Below are 21,532 nucleotides of genomic sequence, written 5' to 3' on the forward strand. Positions count from 1 at the left end.
CTTGTTAGTGCGGAGACCTCGTCTACGGCATGACCTGACCTCCCAAAGCCTTGGACTCCTCGTCTGCTGCCGGCAGGAGTGCTGCCCTAGGTCGGCGGGGAATTAAATGAGCTCATCTCATTACGGCCTCTAGTACAGTAACTGATGCGCAACAGGCACCCGGGGGCCTGCACTGCTGTTCTAAACCCAACACAGCAATAATCTGCCTAATTGTGCGGACTTCCTAAGCAGGTGGAAATGGGAGCAGGTAAATACAGCGGGGTGCAGGTCTCACGGAATCGGGGAAGACTAGGTCTGGGGAGGCCCTGAGATGTTCACTGTATCTATTGTGCCTGTCTAGAAACATAACCGTATTATTCGGTACTTTATAAAAGATGTCTATGTACAAATATACTTCCCGTGCCTAAACCCTTCCGTGCTTGTTTTATACTATTTCATCAAATACCTACTTATGTAATTACAGCTGCCAGCTTTGGTACCAAGGCTCTGAAAACCTGGTCATCGCCAAGTCAGCTGGAAAGAGGTCCCCTTGGCGAGATGCGGGAAAGGAGAGGGTGCTTTTGCTACTCAAAACTACCTGGTGAAAATGTCACTGCCTGCTGTCTTTCCTGAGAAGAGGACCCCTTCTCTAGAACTCGGGGCGAGAGGCTCTGGAGCCAGCACCAAGCAGGAGCCCGCCGTGGGCCCAGAGCACGCGTTGGGGCCACGGTGGCCCCGGGACGCCTGGGGTACCAGCAGGTAAGGCCTGGGCCCCGCCCCCATTTTGGGGGGAAAGTGTCCAGTCCAGCAGCCAAACGCCCCACGGGGTTCCGCTCTCGCTGTTTTTTACACAAAATGTGCGATTTTGATAGCCGGTGTGACTCCTCTGGAGGACAGGTGTCCACGTTCTATTCACAAAGGACGAAAGCCAGCTTGGGAGGAGTCCCTGTCTGTGGTCGAGGTTCTCACATGCAGAGACCCCGCATCTTCCATTCACAGCTGCTCAACGGAACAGAAATGAAGTCAGATTGTGATGCTAGGACTTCCTCAGGCGGCGTCGTAAACCCTCTGTTTCCACGCGGCGTTTGCAAACGTGCGGACTGTGGTGAAGGGTCCGCAGCCACGCGTCATGCGTCGGGATCTGAACCTTCACGGTGAGGTCCTGGCGTTCCTGCCACCCCTTTCAAGAATGAGATGTACGTCTCTCTGGGCCTCCCCTCTACCTGGGATACACTAACACACAGCACTGTGGCCTCTATCAAAGGGGCAGGTCAGGTGACTTGGGACACAACTGATCGTGTGTGTTTGGAAGGCCAGCAGGGGAGCTGAAAGATAAACCCCAGAACCACAGGCACTCGCGGACTCAACCAGCGTTTCCTGGCCACCCCCAGCCACAGGCCTGACATCTGCTCATTGTCCCGAGCAGCTACCTTTGCCCGGGAAAGCATCCACCGAAACCACGGACTATTTCAGTGTCTCTTTTGAAAAGCCATCTGAAGGGTCTCCACTGCCTCAGCGACTATGAGATGTGCCGCACACAGAGGGAGCTACATGCTTGGTGACAGCACGCGTTCCCCTACGTCTTATTTCAAGCGACCACCGTTCTGAAACTTAATTAAGAGGATTTATGCTGAAACTCTCAAGCCAGGACGTTCTGAATATTGTGTTTGTTGACCAGGACACGGAGCCCCACAAAGTGGGCTCTTTCGATTCTCCAACATACGGACAGGAATACGGTGGCCTTACCTCATAACATCTGGAAGGCCTAAGGCAGAAGAATATCATAAAGACCGTTGCAGGTGGCCCTGTGGTCACGCCCACCTGAGCTCCTGTCCCAGCTCTGCTATGATCGGCCCCACATTATGGGCTGATTTATGTGCCCCCCAAATCCAGATGTTGAAGCTCTAACTCCCAGTGGGACCATACTTGGAGACAGGGAACCTCAGAGGGGTAATGGAGGTTAACTGAGGTGCCAAGGGTGGGGCCCTACTCCAGTATGACTGGTGGCCTTCGCAGCAGAGGAACAGAGCCCAGGAGTAGCTGCACAGAGGAGAAGCCGTGCGAGGACAGAGCAGGAAGGCAGCCATATGCAAGCCGGGAAGAGAGGCCACACCAGAAACCAATCCTGCCATCCCCTTGATTGCGGCCTTCCAGTCTCTAGAAGCCAACGTCTGTTGTTGAATCCCCTTGTCGAGGGGGTCTCTGTCATCCCAGCCCTCACAGCCCTCGCAGGCTAACTCAATGTGTGATGCTGGGCAAGTTACTTTTTTCTCGGGCCTTCCTTTTCTCATCTGTCAAATGGAGACAGTTTCTGGCTCTCAGAAACAGTCAGCGTTGGCCACTGCCGATACTCTTACAGATTTTAAGTACCCGGCACCATAAACCCTACGGGATAAAGTAGCAAGAGGGAGGAGACCCTTGTATTAGGAAGCACAGTGGCCATGATCGCTCTGCAGAGGTTGGCCCTCGGGGACACTGCCTGCAGGTGCAGTCCCCTTATGGGGAGCCTGGAGCCCCGAGCTCTATGCTGTCCTAAGTCTCCCACCCCCACCCAGCCACTGCGCGGAAACACGGCAGGACGCCCCACAGCGGACACGGGGAAACCAGCACCCCTCCCAACATCCCATTAAGGCCAGCCAAGGCCTTTGGCCACAGGACATCCCCAGCCCTTCCAGAGTCCCCTCCTCACATCCTCTTCTGGCACCCCTCCTTCCCGCCACTCTGCTCATTTTGTCCCCCTCCTGCCTCTGGTGGCTGCCTCCCCATCCGCTACCCTCTACCCCCCTCCCCCTCCTCCTCCCCACCTTTCCGGCTCAGTCGAATCCATCATTCCTTAGCTCCTGGGGCTCCCAGCGTCCCTTCCACACACTTATTCGCCAGGACTGCGGTCTTCACCGCGCATCTGAGCCCAGCCTGGGTCGTGGACATCTTCCCCAGCACGGAACCCGGTGCACGTCTACACAGGAGAGCACGTGACTGCTATAGGCTGACTGTGCCTGAGAAGAACCAATGCCCAGAACAAATATTACTGATTCGTCCCGACAAAACCGAATTCTGGCAATGCCTGCCAACATCCGCTTTGGGGAACGTTCCTCTTCTCGTGTGTGAGCTTATGTTTCTGAGCTCGTTGGGAATTGGGTTTCACCATCACCGTTGAACTTTTAGAGAAAATAAACAACATTTTGCCGAAATGAATCACTTAGTCAGATATTATCCCAGCTCCTGGATTATGGATACACAGAGGACACATTGAGTCTTCCTGGAAAGAACATTATGTCTGCACGGCAGTTTACAACGTACAAAGCACTCAGGCACACACGGCTTTGTATTACCTACCCTCCTGCAGCCCAGCCAGCAAGACCAGGGAGGTATCGTTTGAAACTGCCTCGCAGATTTATATTTAAATGATGGGTTCGGTATTTCGGTTAATGTAATTTCTTCAAGCATTTTGTACAGACCGTATTGTCGTCCCCCTACATTATCACAAAGGGGTCTGGGGGTGGGGGGGAAGCGTGTCCCATTTAGTCAAAGACAGACGACTGTAACTTCCTGCCGAGGCATCCAGACATTCTGCACTGTTTTTCCAACGACGGTGTGATATTTGAGGAGTCAAATTAAAAGCATGTGACGCACCCACCTGACCCATTAAATTAATAATCGTAATTGGCTGAGTCTGTCGCGAACCAGGCCAGATGCAATGCTCTCAGGGAGTTGTTCACCCGAGTGAGGTAAATTAGCTTTCAGGGCACTGGGGTCCACGTCAGTAAATTATCTGCTTCTGGGGAACTAACCGGGCCCCTGATGCCCGCGCAGACCTGATTTGCCACATGGGTGAACAACGTATTCTCAGGGCGCCTTTCGCTCACCTTGGCTCCTCTGTGATCAGGCCCGACCGCCGTGAGCCATCGCGCGAACACCTTGCAGATGCTGTGGAGAGGGCGGCGCAGGCCCCCAGAACCGGCCTCTGTCCTGTGCTCCTGGGAGGAAGAACACGGCGTCCCCCCCTCTGCCTCAATCTCCCCAAAGTCTCAGCCTGGCCTCCAGCGTGTTCCCTCTGCCGACGCACCGGCTGGCAGTCGACCAACCGGCCGCGAGCGGTGTCCAACTCTGAGAGGTGAAAGTGAGCGTCATCAGGGGGCTTTTATTCTGTCAGCCCCACGCATTCCACCCCCTCGTGCTGATCCCGGGTACCAGACAACACGGGTCAGCGGCCTGCGGCGGGCTGGCCGAGGGGATTAACTCCAGAGGCGCCTTTCACTCCGTCGACAATTGCTTCTTTCTACTCAGCTGAGAATCAAAACCGCGCACTGCTTCAAACAGTTCCCATGCCTGTCGGCGGAGTGCTACCGGAAAGTTCCACGCCGGTCAGCGCTTCCGCTCAAGGCTCGGGAAGGGTTTTCTGGCGGCTCTGGGCGGCCGTTGGCAAGTGCCCACTCTCCCCGGCCGACTGTCCGCTCCGGAGGGGACCGTGACAACCAGGTTCAAGGTCAAAATTAAGACTTCAAAGCAGGTGTTCTGAGGACACTTCATGCCTTTGGTGTATCCGTGGGGCGTCACAAACTGAAGTGTGCTGACCTCGGCCCGGAGCGGTACCCCGCAGGCCCCCGAACCGGGAAAGGGCCTCAGCCGGATTCGCAGACCAGGAGCCCACGGCCCGGCGACTCCCATGTGACTGCGGCCACCACACGCACCCTGCCCGCAGACACCTCTCTGCCTGCCTTTCTTCAAAAGCCACAGAGACCAGTTCCTCTCAAAATATCAACCAGTTGATGAAACAGATTGAAAAAAAAAAAAAGAAAAAAAAAAAAGCTTCTTCGAGCAGGAAGCAGACACTGTGTTTTGTCCATGAATCTAAGTCCCTGATGAGGCCTGCAGGCACCTGCAGCTTCGAAAAACACACCAGCGGGCCAGGGACACCCTCGTGATGACGGAGACAGGCCTGCGGGGGCCCGCGGGAGGGGTCTGCACTGACGGAGAGGGGTCTCTGCCGCAGCCTGACTCGGACGGCCCCCTACTTCCAGAACCTCTCGCTCCTGACGGAGAACGGGCATCCCAGGGAATACCTACCCCGCTTCGGGCGGGAGAGTAATGCCAGAGAAACACTGGTGGCCTGCCTCAAGGGGGGGGAGACCAGACTCCACACAGACGCATAATGAAGCAAGGACGGTTTTTACTCTTCGTGATTCTTCGAGGTCTTGCAGGAGACAAACATACTCTCAAAGTATTCAGCGAGGGGCTCGTGCGTCCCACCAGATAAAACACGTGTATGTCTTTCAATTGTGTAAGAAGCACAAGACAAGCGGCCCAAGGTCGGGGATGTTGAAACAAACCACAGTGCCCGGGACTGGGCGGGAGGTGAGGTGAGGCCCGGCTCCGGCCAGGAGTCTGCCGGGAAGGGGAGAGGCCAGGGCCGAGGCTGTGTATGTGTACCGTAATATAGAGATTAAAAAATGCCAAAGGGAAAGAAAGAAAGGAGAGCACACAGCTGCCGTCCCCCAAACAGACCTCCCATCTGCCACCCACGATTTCCATGTCACCTTCTCCGGGCTCATTTGTACTTCATTAACTGCCATTGACTTAACAAGATTTATGCAAATGACACCATAGGAGCTCCCTAACTCCCACTGCAATCAAGTGATTATGTATGTACAACTCTCCACAGCAATGAAAAATTAATACGTGACAAGCCCACTCGCCGCTGAGCCGGGCCTCTGGCTTTTTTTTTTTTTTTTCTTGCTTTGCTTTTTAATTTTTATTCCAACAGACTTTATCTTATTAGTTAAAAAAAAGAGAGAGAGAGAGAGAGGAATAAAAAAAAGGAAAAACAACTCTCTGAACCAATTCTCCTCTAAGGCCCCAGAAAGGACAAAAAAAGGAGAGGTGGGCCCGGGTCCTCGAAAAACGAAATTACTTTGCAGAAAAATCAGTTATGTTCTTGATGAGGAATCTTTAACTGCGGAAAAGGGGAAGTGAAGGGATCCTCGCCTGTCACGATGCAGCTAGCTCCCACGCTGGGGGAAGGAGCCGCTGTTCCCACAATGAACGAGCTGTAAAACGTGAGCAGAACATGGAGAAAATAATCCACTGGAACGTGAGCGTTCCACAGGAACACGAGTCGGGCTGCAGCGCGGGCTGAAGACCGCCTTGGCTTGGGCCTTCCCGGATCCCCAGGAGGAGGGGCAGGAAAGAGCCTGCCTGGATCAAACACACCGGCCGGAGCGACACCCACCAGCCTCACCGGCCTCGGGGGGGTGGAGGGGGGGGGGTGGGGATCGGATCACGGAGGCTCCGGGGCCATCTCTCTGCCGCTGGGCAAAGGGCCCACGAGCTCCCCCGGGCAGAGCGAGTCTTGAACACGGCTGTGCGTGAGGACCAGGTGCCCGGAGAAGGGCGGGACTTGCACAGGCCACCACCGGGGTTGGGGGGGGGGCGCGGCGGAGGGGGGAGGGGAGTGAGTCCTCCCAAGCCCAAGCCCGGAGTGCGAGCGTGGCCGCGTCGTCCCCGGAGAGATGTGTTGTGGCCTCTGGAAGTCTAGGACGTTTCTTCTTCGTAGGCAGAAGATTTTTGTTTTTTTGTTTTAAGGTCTGTTCGTTCTTTTGAGACAGAGAGGAGGTGCAGAGAGAGAGAGAGAGAGAGAGAGAGAGAGAGAGAGAGAGAAAGAGAGTCTCAAGCAGGCTCCGCGCTCTCGGCGCAGAGCCCCATGTCGGGCTTGATCTCACAAACCGTGAGACTGGGACACGAGCCACATCAAGAGTCGGACGCTTAACCAGCTGAGCCCCCCGGGCGCCCCTGGGCAGAAGGCATTTTTGTCTGAGGTCAGGGCTCACGTGTTTCATTTAAAACACGTCACTCTGCTTTCTAAGCTTTCTGAAGGTGTTTCACCCACAGGCCGCGCAAGGAGCAGAGGCGCTGGGCTCCAAACCCTGGCCCCCTCGCTTCCCTAAGCCGCCCGGTCTGGGTTTAGACACAAAGTGAGGGCGACACGGCCACCTCAACGCGGCAACGTGGAGGGTTCAAGGGGACACGAAGGGAAAAGCGCGTAAACCGTAAGCGCTCTTTTATACTGTTTCCTCGACAACGGGTCTGGCGAGCTCCTAGAACATGCCGGCCACTGGCTCCTTCCTCCGCAGCCCCGGCTCCTCATTTCCGCTGGCTGGAGTCACGACGCTTGGGAGGGTTAGGAATTCAGACCATCTCTAATGATCTCGGCTCCTTTATAAACACAGCACACACGGGCGTGGGAGACAAATCTATATGACCGTCTCTGGACCCACATCAATCCCGGTGACCCACAGAAAGGCTCCAGCGAAAGAACCCCGAGCAGGACGGATTTGAAAATCCAGTGTTGCTGGAATTAAAAAAAATTCTCTCTGGAATGTCTGCATCCCGGCGTTACGGGGGACGCTGGTATCATCCAGAGCCCATTTAACAGATGAGGAATCTGAGGCCTGGAACATTCTGCCGCAGCGGGGGGCTCTGACAGGTGTGTTCTTCCGGGGAGGGGTCCACCCGTGGCTGCACGTGGGGGCAGCTACGGGGGACAGAGAACTGCACGTGCTCCCCAACTACGATTCCTCGGGAAATCAGACCATGATTTAGATTTTGACGTGATTATTTTGAACATTCACAATTGAAAGGCTTCCAAGGACTGGATAATACTCATTTTACGCTTGATGGTCAACTCCAATCGGCACACGTATTGAAAACCCGGCCCGTAAAGCACCCCCCACCCCCCGCCCGCTGCAGATGAGCCGGGTACAGATTGAGTGAAGGTTCCAATTACACCGGGGGCCTGCCCGGCTCGCGCAGAGGACAGCACCCCCCTCCTCGGCAATAGGCGTGAATTAAGGAAACAGTCTAGAATTAAGTTTTAATATTCCCAAAAGGAAAGGTCCCAGGACCGATGTTTTAAATGAGAGAAAAATGAGTTAAACGGTTTTCATAATTCTGGTTGAAACGGCGTCGGTGGCAGAAACATCGCACGTTAAAATCGCCTTATTAGACGGCTCCGTTTATAAATGAAGGCACACAAAGAAAGAAAAGTAGCTGAACGTCTCTTGTGAAAACACCCCGTGGAGTGCCTGCTCGGGCCTCACCCGGGATGCCAGGGCTCTATCCAACCTGTTCCGGTACGTCCACACCGAACCTGCCCGGCCCCTGCGGCTGCATGCCTGATGGCGCGCAGGGAGCAAAGCTGTGTGTGCGCACAGACTCTGGCCCTTTGTGAGGGCGGCCGGGGCCAAGCCGGGCTGCCGAAGGGTTTGGGAAACGGCCTAGGTGCCCGCAGTAGAAGCTGACAGAGAGCGATCACCCAGAGGGACAAACCGGTCACAGCCGTGTTCTTAAGAGGCAGTTATTATTCTGCCCACAGATTTTTTTTTCCCCCCTCCTCGCTCTCTCAAGCAGAATGCACTCTAAATCAACTGGACTTCGCAAATACTTTCACAAAGTAAAAGACGCTATTTCCAGGAGCCACAGCGCTGGGTCGAAGTCTTTATTTTTATTTTCCTTGGGAACATAACAGCAAAATACGTCACGTGAATTCCCACTTTACTTGAGACACGGAGTCATTTGGTTCCCGGTTTCTGGGCTAATGAAAACCTATTCCAGGCTAGCAACACAGGCCAAAACAAATGCTTGAATTCAAGTCCTGTTGTGTAATGAGGAAGTTTAATTAAGGCCCCACATTACAGCTGTAAATGTTCCTTTATATAATAAGGTCTAAATGAAACTGAACCTAATCAAAGTTACAATTCCTTCATTAGCAAATTACAAACAAGAGCGCGCAGCTGACACACCGGCTATGATTATCACAACTAATTGCCTCGTTGTTACAAACCAGCCTGAAACAGTGTTCAGATGTCCGTCTGCGAGAGCAAATTAGGGCCACATCGGGCTATTCCTGTGATCACAAGGGGCTCTTGTACAGCGATCTGATTTACCCCTGTCGACTGGCGGCCAGCGGCCCAATCAAAGCCGAGCTACAAAGGCGGCCTTTGAAGCCAGCTCAGCCTCGAAACACTCTCCATATGCAGCGGGCAGACTGTACTTCATTAGATCTGTTGTCACATTTTCCCTCTTCTTATTCTAATGATCCTATTTTAATACACACAGGAACCTCTTCTAATTGATGTCAAGTGAGCGACTTCTACATTCATCAACAGAGCACATCAAACAAACCTTGGTGCACGAGCCAGCATCATAGCAAGGAGAGACCCGAGGTGTGCCTCCAGCGCCAGGAAGGGAAGAAAGGGGGAAACGGCGTACCTGTTTAATTGGGATGGCTCGACCGCTCCCGATGCTGTCTGCTCGGCCCTCCAGGCCTTTCTTCTCTTTGTCTGGGTCACTCCCTTTCCGAGACTGCAAAGCAAAAATAAAGTTAGCATTTGGGTAAGGGCTGCGGTTCACGGATCTGCAGGTCTGCCCTTATTTGAATAGTTTCTGCACACCCATACGGAGAAGCCACGGACGGTGTGCGCGTGTACGCACGCACGTCCGAGAAGCAGACCGTTTAGTACTTTGAATTTCCACTGATCTGTCGTTTTACGCAGGCTTTTCTCAACTTTTCTCCCTACTTTTCCACCGCAGAATTACCTTTTAATTCTTTTTTTAAAAGAGTTCAAAATTCAATTACTGGAAACCAATGGACCATATAGCGAAGCAACACCCAACAGGAAAACACGTTCTGGGCCTGCAGTTAATACGGCCAAGGAGAAGAGGCCTCCTTCCTTGCAGCTTGGTTGAGAAACCGACCACGTAAACGTATATACTTAATGAACGTCTGAGGGATTTCTAAATTCTGCTAACGACGGAGCTGGGCGATTGAACAGTACACCGTTCATTCGTATCTAGGTGCCGTTAATGTTTTTTATTTTTTTAAATTTTTTTAGTGTTGCTTTTGGACGGTTAGAAAGCAACACCCTCAACATCCAACTGGCCTGCCACACCGCAAAACATAACAGAGGGGAACAAAGTTGAAAGTATCTCTTCTGGCAAAATATCAGCGCTTGGGAGAAAACGAGCAGCTTGGTCGGCCAGGTCGGTCGAACAGCCTTGTTGGTGGAGCCGTCCACGTTCCGTGAACGGCCCCGGGCGCGGGCGACCGGCGGGGAGGGTGGCCGCGTGCCGCCCAGGGAAGACGCAACCCCGCGCACGCCGTGACTTCGGCAAGTGGAAGGCGCACCGCGGCTCAGTCTCCGTCTCTCGATGGCATGAGAGAGAGTGTGAGCACAATGATTTTCTGACAGATTTATTTTATTATGAGAGAAAGATCTGAAACTCGTCCTCCTTAATAACTGTGCTGACAAGTGACAACTTCACTCCATTACTTTTCAATGGGAACATTACTCACGCAATATTGAAAATGGAGAAACATTTTCATGTGCTTTTCAAATCGGAGATGATATATGAAATGAATAGACTTTGCAGTGTCCAGTGCTGCAATGAAAAGCTAATGAAATCCAGTTTCCGAGGGGTGTAAGACAGGGCAGCTGAGTTTTTTTAAATATTAAAAGGGGCAACGTCATGGGGTGAGAGAGAAAAGTCCCCGCGATAAACTCAGATGTGGCGCTTCAAAGAGCATGTGTGCTCGTTAGGGAACATGCCACATTGCTGGTGTAAGAGCCAGCGTTTACTGAACACCTACTACGTGCCAGGCACTGTGCACCTTTTTTCTTTAGGAGGCTAGAAGCCTGGCATGGGGTAACGGGACATAAAACCAGCAGCAAAGAGAAAGTTGAAGAAAAATGTAGAAGAAAGTTTGTCCATTTGGGCTAAGAGGGAGCCCATTCCTTGTCATGAATTTTAGCCACAGGGTAGGGGCTCACTCTTCTAATTAATTCTCTAATTAATAACGTACAGTTACAGCCATGAAATAGCCCTAAATTCTCCTTTTGCCATATCCTAACGTGCTCAGGCAAGCCGGAACTCGAGGTTTCTATTTGTAAAGTAAGATTCAAAGCTCCCAGTGATAATATTTAAAAAAAAAAATTTTTTTTTTTTAATCAACAGAGATCACTAATGATACTTCTGAAATCTGGTTAATTCCAAATTTCCCAATTTGAAAAATCCACCTTCATTATTCTCTATTAACCAGAATAATTAACAAAACAAACAAACAAAAAATTAACATCTTCCTCAAGGCAGCACATCTGTCCCCACAGTCCCCCTGTCTCTGAGCAGGAGACTTCCAGATCCTGCGGAAGCAGGGTTCTGGAGAACCAAACTCAGTGTCTGATCATGTACTGGGAGGTGAATGGCCCTGAAAGTTAGTAAGACTCCACCGCCAAAATGCCACAGAGGCTCCCGGACGGCTCTAAGGTTCTGGTGGAGACGGCCAGAACACGGACGTCTCAGGGACCGCGATCCTCAGTCCCACGACTGCTGTCCCCCAGCAGGCTGCAGTACCCGCCAACAGGACAGAGACCCAAGGGCCACACGGAGACAAACCCGCCGACATAAGCACCGCGACGCACGTATCTGCAGTAAGATCCCCTGAGCCATCCGCCAGCCCTGAGACGACACCAGCCGCAGTACATCCTTGTGCTCGTGCTGAAACGGCTCCGTGACAGCCTCCGGTACAGAGCGGCTGCGGGCGCCAGCTGCGCGTGTCAGGAGTGACCGCGCGACGCGACTGGCCAGGTGCGCACAGCTGGCGCCCAACAAGGGCTGAGCACACTCCGCAAGGGGGTCGGCAGCGGCCCGGAGAGAGACCTCCACCCTCGCCGACCCCGAACACGGGGGCCAGGAAGAGAGAGACAGCCCCGTCGCCACCTCCGCCTTTGCAAAAATGTTTACCTTTCCCCACGTGATGCAAGAAGCCATGGAGGGGACCCCCGTCGCCAGCTGCGCACGGGGACAGGAAGCATCGCTGAAGAGCCCTCACCGCCGGACAGAAGCCTGCTTTTCCCCTGCAAGCCATCGCCAGTCAAAGGCTGCCGGGCCACACGGTGACAGGACCCACACTCTCCTCTATGACACACAAAACACAAACGCGTCTATTCACACCATGAACCTCGCTGCCTGTTTTTACGGAGAGTTTCTTGGAGTCTTTTCACAACGTGGTCACTGGGTACGCCTGGCTCTGTTCTAATGGGATCGGCGTGACAGGGTGAGGTTTTGAAAGGATCGTGTCAATGACACTGTTATTTTAACATCTGAAAAGAGGCAAGGCAAGGCAGCGCGCAGTCACGGACACATGCCTTAGTTGGAGACACGGATACAGACGATAAACACCAAACTCAAGGTCATGCTGATCCTCAGACACGCGGCGGGGGGCGGGTGGGGGGGGGGGTTGGGGGCTGTATTCAGGACGCACACCTGGAGGGCTTCAACTTTTACCCAAGACGTGTTATTTCTTTCGTAGGAGCAGCAGCGGCAGCAAAATGCTTGTGTTTGATGAGCTGGGTGGAACGTATGTGCACGTGTTTTTTACTCCTCTGTATGAAAATATTTTCTCGAACAACATCTTAACCACATGTACTTTAGTGCAACGACACGGAATTAACTGTCCTAAGAACCCATTTTAGAAAACCAAACACTGAATGGACGGAGCCTTTTAATACTTCTTTTTCTCAAAACCATGGTTTTTTTTTTCCAAAGCAATAAGCAAAGTTAAGATATTATTTAGCTTCTGATGGATCCCTCTGCAAATACAACACGAATTGGCTACCACAGGAGCGATTTTAAGTTTATTCTAGCCTGTGTGTTTATCCCAGTTTATTCTAGAGTGCATGTGATTTCTGTCTAAAAACGCACGTATATGCAAGCAAACATCTGTGACTGCAAAACGTGAGCCCGGAGTGGTGGGTACGTTACAGGTCTATTCTGTGAAATTCATAAGCATGGTATTTGAAAAATGATGTGTGTACTACTTAATTAACTCTGGCCTCTTTATGACGGTCTAATAAATACGGTGGACAGCGCCCCTTCACCCGGGTGTTACAGTTCCCGGCTGTAGGGATCTTTACTCACGAAGACGTTCGCCATAAGGCACATCTGTCCTCCTACTAGACGCTTCTAGATAAATACACGTTTTGCCAATTTGAGCCCATAATTACCAACGACTGCCAGGTATGAAGAGCCTGTGAATTTTACGTATTTAAAAATAGGTGCACGCTACTAGTAATGAGAATCTAGTTCCCTAATTGCTACAATTTCAACATTAATTTGCCGCTTTTCATTCCTTGGATGACAGTGACATCTAGTGGAGTTAATATTTCTAAGCTCTTCACCTTAAAAACACGCACACGTCACCATCACCACCGCCACGGATTCGTTCGACGTCAAACCCAGTAATGGCCCACATCTGGCTCCCGCCTGGGATCGCAGCCTTTCTCCTTAAACACCATGATGCAAACCCACCGTGGCGTTGCCTTCTTTCATGACCCCAAGTTTCTGTTCCCGCCAAGAACAGCAGTGCAGCTGGACTCAATTTCTGAAACGGTTTACTCTCAGACTGTTTCCCAAATTTAAAGAGAGAGTGGGCGGGAGTAACTAACAGGTTCACGGGCAGGCTTCTGCGTTATCAGATACGCTGCTCCTGGCATGACGAAAGGGGGTTTTCAGTAGCCCTCAGGGGGCACTTTTGCTGGCTCTGGCACCTGCCTCGCCTGGCCAGGACAGCTGGGGGTCCGGGGTCCTCTCGGACGCGCGCACGGCCCAAAGCAGCAGCAAAAGGACCATATCCTCACCTCTCTGCTCTCTCTCGCCCCTCCTTCTTCTCCACAACACTTTCCCTTGAACGCGGGTTGACTCTGGCAAGAACTACTCCTGACAGATAGGAAAACCAGTCTCTGCAGACGGCAAGGAAGTATTTATTAACTGAGTTATTATTACTTGCATTCTTCCTGCCTTAAAGTTTTCTCCTTTGTAAGCGACCGGGGTTGTCATGGTCACCTAGTGGGCAGGGCCCGGGATAAGATTTTCTGGCACGTTCCAACTCCAGAGCCAGCCTCGTAAGGGGCAGGAATGGGGATGGGCCACCGCTCTCTTTATCGACAGCCCCCTTTTTAACGATATTCCCTGGCTTCTCACCTCTTTCCTTGGAATAGAGACCAAAGCCAGTGACCGGTAAATGCGACCCTGGGAAATGATGGTGAGCCTGAGTGTCCTTTCTTCCTGCTGGGCCCTAACAGGTGTGGCAAGGATACAGAGAATTTCCTGGTCCGTGTTCAAAGCCCTCACTGCTCCCTCCCTCACGCCCGGGTGGCATCCTGCTCACCGCCGACCCTCCCCGCGCCTTCGGGACTTGGGTGTCCCGAGTCCACGAGTCCCAAGTGAGCACACAGCCTGTCTGTGGGTGACATCTCCCCAGCCAAAGACCCTGGCCTGGGGTGCACGGGGCCTCCAGTGTCGGGCCGAGCTGGGGACTGCTATCACTCTTGGGTGTGTAATTTCACTACACGGCCTCTGAAGCCACGAACGAACTTAAGCGAACCGGACGCCCGCCTCCCCTCCCTCCCAGGCTGTCACGTGGTCCTGCACCTGCTTTTGCTTCGCGCCGTCCGAAATCCTTTTTCTGACTGCAACAGCACCGAGAGAAGAACAAAGGCCAGGCCACGAAGGCCCTTCGCCCCCACGGGGGATTCCTCCAGCAGCACTGTCCACAGAAAATGCTGCAGTTTGCAGCTCAGAGAGGCTAAGCAGCTCGCCGAGGGGGACCAGCGGCCAGCAGTGGAGGCTGGGGTCCGAGCCTGGTCTATCTGGTCCTCGCTCTGTGCCCCCCGCAGCAGCAGCATCTGCCAGAACCGACGCGGTACCCGCACAGAAAAGGGGCGGGCCCGTTGGCAGCCAACCTTGGCGGTTATGACCATCCAGTGGGAAAGTCGCCTTGAACTTGGTAGGAAAGGTGCGGGGGGGGGGGTGGGGGGGGAGGGTGTTGCCGTGCTCGGCAGCCGCATAGGTCACCAGAACGCCATCTCTAAATAAGGGCAGCAGGTGAGCAGGGCCCCCAGCCACCCCTGCAGAGCCCCCCTTTAGGTCAAGACAGGAAACACTGGGCTTATCCGCACCTCGGTCAGCAGCAATCCACCGAAAGGACAAGTCCAGTGGGTTAACACGGGGCACCAACTGACATGAGGGTCCGGGTGACTCTCTGGTGTAGGGCTGGCTGGTACCTGTAGGATATTTAGCAGCAACCCCGGGTGCTACCCACGACCCGACCGGCTCCCAGTTTGTCACAACTCAGTTTCTCCAGAAACTGCCAAATATCCCCAGAAAGCAAAAACACCCTGGTTGACAACCACTACATTAGAAGCATATACTCGGGCACCTGGTGGCTCAGTCAGTTAAGCATCCGACTTCAACTCAGGTCATGATCTCACAGTTCGTGGGTTCGAGCCCCGTGTCGGGCTCTGTGCTGACAGCTAGAGCCTGGAGCCTGCTGCGGATTCTGTGTCTCCCTCTGTTTCTGCCCCTCCCCCGCTCACGCTCTGTCTCTCTCTCTCTCTCTCAAAAATAGTCATAAAATAAAATAAATAAAACAAAACAAAAGCACGTATTTGTAATGCACAGACCTGGTCCCAAGAAAGAAAAATGTTCTTCTCAAGTCAAACGACTCCAGTCACAGGACAGTAGTTCTGCCTGGAGTTCTGGGCTCAACTGCAGAGCCTTTCACGATTGATTGGTAATGTCTGCCGTGTGTACGGGAAGGGATTCAGTAGTAGCACTTTTGCCTCCCCCCTAGTTCAGGGGTTCTCTGCCTCCCAATCGTCCAGGGAGCTTCTAAAAACTACACATGCCTGGGGCCCGCATACAGGCTCTGAGTTCATAAATCTAAGCCCAGACAGCTGATTTACAGTTTCTAAAAGGCTCCATAAGTGACTCTGGAGAAGAGTCCAAGAGGAGAGCCTCACGTCCAGGAGCCTCTAAAAACACCGAGGCTCCTGGTGCCGAGAGCCACCCCCAGTGGTAGATTCTCAGGCGCTACAGCCTGAGAAGAAGGAGGGGGATCTGTGCATCGAAATGGCTTATGTGTCTCATGTGCAGGTTACAGGCACACGTCTGGGAATTCTGGCACAGTTTTGTCACCTCCTCGTAGCCAATGTGACCAGTCTTTCTCCGGAGACGGAGACGATCACGAGGTCATAAATACTGTCCACAAGTCCTCACTCTTCACTGGGACACCCGCACCCGAATGCCCCGCGCCCCGCGACATTCACGTTTTACTCAGTACCCCAGCCTCTGCCTCTCATCATTTTCCTAGGCTTCCACAGAAATCAGTGCTCCACTCCTTAACTTAGTGTGGATTCTACAAACGCTTAGTGTGGATTCTACAACTAACAGGTGGACGGGAACTGAAGTTGTGGGGAGTCACCCTCCAGCCTCCTCCCGGGGACGACACTCACGGTGAAAAGGTTGGACCGGCGCTTGGACTGCTTCCGGACGGGTGTGGGCGTGTTGGCCGTGGGAGGGACGTCGATTCGAAGCTCCTTCTGGCTGGTGCTCGGCGTCGACGGGACGGAGGAGGAATAGTCGCTTAAGCTCCCGCCTCCGTTACTCGTCTGCAACAATGAAACACCAGGGTTTTACTAACGGCACGCTCCAGGAGCCCGACGCCGCCACCTCGGCGGGGTCATAAGCGACAGGTCAGCACGTCACGCCGAAGAGACGCCCGCGTGACAGGTCAGATGGCTTCTCAGACGTGGCAAGTTGATGAGCATCACGTAGAACACGGCCTAACTCTAGAACATCCCTATCTTCTCGTGAAGTCGTTTTTTCCTAAGAAAAGTAAGTGACTTCAGAAAGAGAAGTCTCTGTCATTTGCTTTAAAAATGGTGGGGAGCGGGGGGTGGGGGAGTGAAAATGTAATTATTTTCTACTTTGAAAAATGAAGGGCGTGGCTGAAACAGTGGGCCCTATGGTTCCCTCATAGATCAGATGCTGAAAGAGCGTGGTTTTGTGCCACAGAACCCAACGCGCACTCTGCAAATCTGAACGCTCTGGGGAGGACGTTTGAAGAGGCGCAGAAAATGACAGAGGCCTACGGTGGGGCCATCAACATCCGTGACTCCACAGGCCCCTACTGTAAACGCAATCACCTCCTGATTTCCCAAGGAACCCGAAAGCGCCCTACCAGACCCTCCCGCTGCAGCCTGTGCCAACGCCACGCCTGCCCAAGAAACGTTCATCGAAGACACGTAACGCAGGCAAAAGCGGGTCCACGGGATCCTGAGCGGGCGGTGGGGCTGGTTCTTAAGTGACCGTTATTTCGTTTGCTTCCAAGTAAACGATTTGCCGAAAGGTTACTACGGAGAGACAGCGGTGTCTGGAGGGCCCGAGGGCGACGGCAATCAGAATGGAGGGCGGCTACCACATTCGAGCACGTAGTGGGGTCAGCCGCTGAGGCTCACCCACAACCGTTCAACCCAGAAGCGGACTGGGAGCAGGACGCACGCAGGGTAATTTAGATCACCGGCAAAGACCGCGGGGCGCCCTGGACACCTCGGGTCTCTGGCCAAGCCAGCAGGCCTCATAACACAGGCAGCGTGAAGACAGGCAACGGTAAAGAATGATGCCCATAAAACCCACTTGACCACGGCACTTTCCGAAGGAGACGTGCCGTCAATTACCAACATGCTGTTACTCATAAAGTGGAAAAGAAAAAAAAAAAAAGAGGAAGAAAGAAATCCACTTCAGAACGGGCTGAGAGCGCTCTAGGGACCGCCAGGCGCCCCTCGGTTCAGACTTGCCTCCCCCCTCACCCCCCTCCCCCCCCCCCCCCCAGCGTACCTGGCTTATGTGCACGGCGGACACCTGTGCGGAACAGACAGACGAGTGGCTTGGGGAGTTGGGCAGCGACTTGCAGGGCCCTATGGACAACTGCTGCTTCTTCCTTGTGGCCACAATCTTCTGGGCAACTAGTGGATGGGAGACACAAGAGATCAGCGTGAGGCCGGCTTCCAAGTACGGGGGATGTGGCAGAGACCGCGAGCTGTCCCTGTGGCCCGCCGCTCCCTTCCTCCGCAGCAGCCAGGCCCCTGGTTCCGGGCCGCGGCTGGCAGCGGCGACAGCACATTTCCCAGAGCCTCCTCCACTCTGTCCTGCCGCCCCCCGACTAAGGGCGGCCGTCCCAGCCAGTGCTGGCCGGTGGGGTGACGGCTGGAGGGGCATGGGGCAGCTTCCAAGAGTCTTCCCTCAGAGGGCTGCCCTTGGCCCATTTCTTCCTTACATCTTTTCCCTTCTTGCTGCTTAAAATGCACATGTGTGAGCTGTAGCCCCTGCAGCCACGTTGGGGACAGAAACTGTGATATCAGAAGCTGGCCCCCTGGCTACACCAAAGGCCTCAACAGCCCTGCCCAGACCACCTTGTTACAACGAAACCAACGAAACCAACAAAAATACGCACGTGTCCCGTTCAAGTTATTCTAACGTGATTTCTTTCAGTTACTTGCAGCAAAAGTGATGCTAAGTAAGATAGGATCATGCAATGAACCCCCTCCCACCTGGAGAATCAAAAAACTGGGTTTTGTGGGGCTTTTTTTGCACAGCCTAAAGAATTACTCTTAACTTTATAAGCTACGGCACAGAATTACTTCCGCGGACATGTAATTATATCAAAGACTTTATTTAAATACATCACCTCACACATTGGGAGTTTATCTTAATCAATACAAATCTAAATTCAACCAGCCATAGCCTCTCTTGGCAAATGGGCTCGCTGATAAAGCATGCCGGATTTAATTGGAAAGGAAGTCAACAATAAGAAAACTCTTCCCACACCAATAGGTGTCAGTACAGAATAACTATAGCCTTTGTCTGAATAGATGGGTGTCTTTGGGGACTGGCTGTAATGAAGTTCAATGGTATTCAATCCTTGTCTTGGGCCGGAGGGTGGCTATTTTTAAAGCCACCCGTGCAAAGGAACACAGCCCTCGTCCCTAGGGGTGGGTTCTAACACTGAAGGAGCACACGGAGTGGCCACAGACAGTTTCTGAACAAAATTTTAATAAGGAACTGGTTTGCCCACCGCTCGTGGCTCTCGTGGAAATGAACGATCGTGTAAATATGATTACGTCAAAGTGCAGGATATAAAAAATGGCTCTTGGAGACGAAGCCGCAGCTTCATTAGTTACACCCCACCTCCAAGAGGCCTCCTATCCTGAAAGGATGATATCAATTAATTTATCTTCCCGCAGTGTATTGATCATAACCTTCATCAGCTAATCATGTTTAAATTACAGAGGAATATCGCAGCATTCTGTCATTTCAAAACCATTGGCGTATTGATCTGGGGGTCTTTGAAGACATATATTAGAACATTTTAAAAATCATTACGTGAACTCAAAAATAAAATCTAAGCTCATATTCCAACAGCTGCAAAACATGTGTCATTTGGGTGAAATAAACTTCCAAAGACCAAAAGTAAGCAGACTTAAAATCACGATTGTTTGGGTGATTGCTAATGTCCTTCTTTTTTTTGAGGGGAGGAAGCAAAAGGTGTGTGTGTGGGGGGGGGGGGTGCTGATTATCAACGATGACGCGTTTTTGTCTTCTTCCTGGCCTCAGAGCTGCTGTTCAGCTGGATGACCACACAAAAGGTCTAAGGGCTCTTTGGACTAAGGGCTAAGCTCTTTGAAGAGCTCTGCACACATTTTCTCTAGGTGATTTCTATGCTAAGAGGAGAGTTGAGAAACTCTCTAAGACAAGTCAAGTATGTTACAAAATCTTCATTTTGTGAAAATCCAAGTGCAAATGAGTGTTCTACCTCTTCTGGTTGGAGGCTGGAGGGAGAGAGCTCGTGGCCAAAAAGAACATTTCTACAGTGAGGCTTCTCCTCCAGTGCTGGATGGCTGTACGAGGCCAAAGCCACACATTAGGTACTAAAATTCTTCTGTCCATTTAATTGTGGTTCTACCACATTAATTACATAAACTGAAGCTACGACTTCTAAGAACTATAGCACCTTTGTTTTTTGTTTACTAGAACTTTTATTCACGTTTGTTCAATTTCCCCATAATTTTTGTGGCCTTCCTGCCTCCGTAAACAAACGGCAAAAGGAAATGCTTTACAGATATTTTGTTCTGAAGTATAGACTGCTTCAGAGCCTAGGATAACCCATAAAAAACAGGGCGGAAACTGAATGCTGAACAATGAAAGCAGGTGACTCAGAAGAACACCAAGAGGGAAAGGGGAAGGTGCAGGGATGGTCCCGTAAGGTGCGGCCATCCTCCCCCTCCATACTGAAAAGCAAAATCTACCCTACGGTTAACTGCTCCTACGGTTACTTGCTGAATGTCCCAAGGATGCGACCCGAGGGGTAATGTCCCTGTGTGCCTCGCTTCAATACTTTGCCAGGTGAATCATCCAGGTGTGCAAAAGCTAGAGTGACCACTGTCTGCTAAGACAGTGAGACGGTCCATCCCTCGGATCACCTTGCCAAAGTCCGGGTGAATTCACAAGAGCTACCCCCAGGGTAGCCGGGATGGACGGTCTGAGTGGATGAGCCCCCCTCCCGAAGGCAACGGAATACCAGACGGAGTGAGGCAGCACTCTCCTGAACTGCCGTCATGAACTACTTGTGACGTTTACCACACTGAAGTGTTAACAGATTTAAAACATGAGTATCACCCCAGATGACAGTGGCTGGGCAATTTTGAACTGAGTTTTTGTCTACGTGTGTTTATTCAACACATGGAGTATCTTACGTGTTTTAAATAAATACGTGGATGTGGGGACGCCTGGGTGGCTCAGTCGGTGAAGCGTCCGACTTCGGCTCAGGTCATGATCTCGCGGTTCGTGGGTTCGAGCCCCGCGTCGGGCTCTGTGCTGACGGCTCGGAGCGTGGTGCCTGCTTCGGATTCTGTGTCTCCCTCTCTCTCTGTCTCTCCCCCTCTCATGTTCTGTCTCTCTCTCTCTCTCAGAAATAAACATTAAATTTTTTTTAATAATAAATACGTGGGTGTGAAAGAAAGGATAAAACAATCACTTGAGCTATGAATCCGGACTCTCTGTCACTGGGAGGTGATGTTTCCTCCATTTCGGTGACATACGTTACCAACCCTGGTGACATGAGCTACACCTGAGTCCTAACCAGTGTCACCACTATGTAGTGAAACATTTGCTCTCTCACCAGACGCTGCTAACCAAGTTCCTTAACCACTTGATCCTTCAGTACCAAGGCTCCATGTTGTTTTTAAAAGTCACTTCTGGGGTGCCTGGGTGGCTCAGTCGGTTAAGCCGCCGACTTCGGCTCAGGTCATGATCTCGCGGTCCGTGAGTTTGAGCCCCGCGTCGGGCTCTGTGCTGACAGCTCAGAGCCTGGAGCCTGTTTCAGATGCTGTGTCTCCCTCTCTCTGACCCTCCCCCGTTCATGCTCTGTCTCTCCCTGTCTCAAAAATAAATAAACGTTAAAAAAAAAAAAATTTAAAAGTCACTTCTGCCATCACTCGGAAATTTTATTTGGATGACACAGATATCCCTTAACTAGGGTACCCGTAATCAGGGCGTAAGGAGTTCCCGGGGGCTGGTAGTGGCTCTTGCTCGATGTGAGTGACCACCCAGAGGTCACTTTTTAAACCACACTCTTACGCAGACATTCATACAGGTATTTCCG

The 21,532-nt window shown here is 52.3% G+C and overlaps 1 protein-coding gene across 15 annotated transcripts in view; it reads right to left on the reverse strand.

Annotated features, from left to right (window-relative positions):
- AGAP1 (ArfGAP with GTPase domain, ankyrin repeat and PH domain 1) overlaps positions 1-21,532 on the reverse strand; it is a 550,398-nt gene that overhangs the window by 265,535 nt on the left and 263,331 nt on the right. For all 15 annotated transcript variants that reach the window (XR_013557140.2, XM_078450755.2, XM_078450753.2 and 12 more), the window contains 3 exons: positions 17,710-17,837; positions 16,326-16,481; positions 9,247-9,339 (listed from right to left, as the gene is read on the reverse strand). Coding sequence is in view for 14 of the 15 variants with exons in the window: in XM_078450755.2 (XP_078306881.1) it covers positions 9,247-9,339; positions 16,326-16,481; positions 17,710-17,837 (377 nt within the window). In the remaining variant the exon portion in view is untranslated. The remainder of the gene's footprint in view (positions 1-9,246; positions 9,340-16,325; positions 16,482-17,709; positions 17,838-21,532) is intronic.

Source organism: Panthera onca, chromosome C1, assembly GCF_046562875.1.
Source record: "Panthera onca isolate mPanOnc1 chromosome C1, mPanOnc1 haplotype 2, whole genome shotgun sequence".
Classification (NCBI taxonomy): Eukaryota; Metazoa; Chordata; class Mammalia; order Carnivora; family Felidae; genus Panthera; species Panthera onca.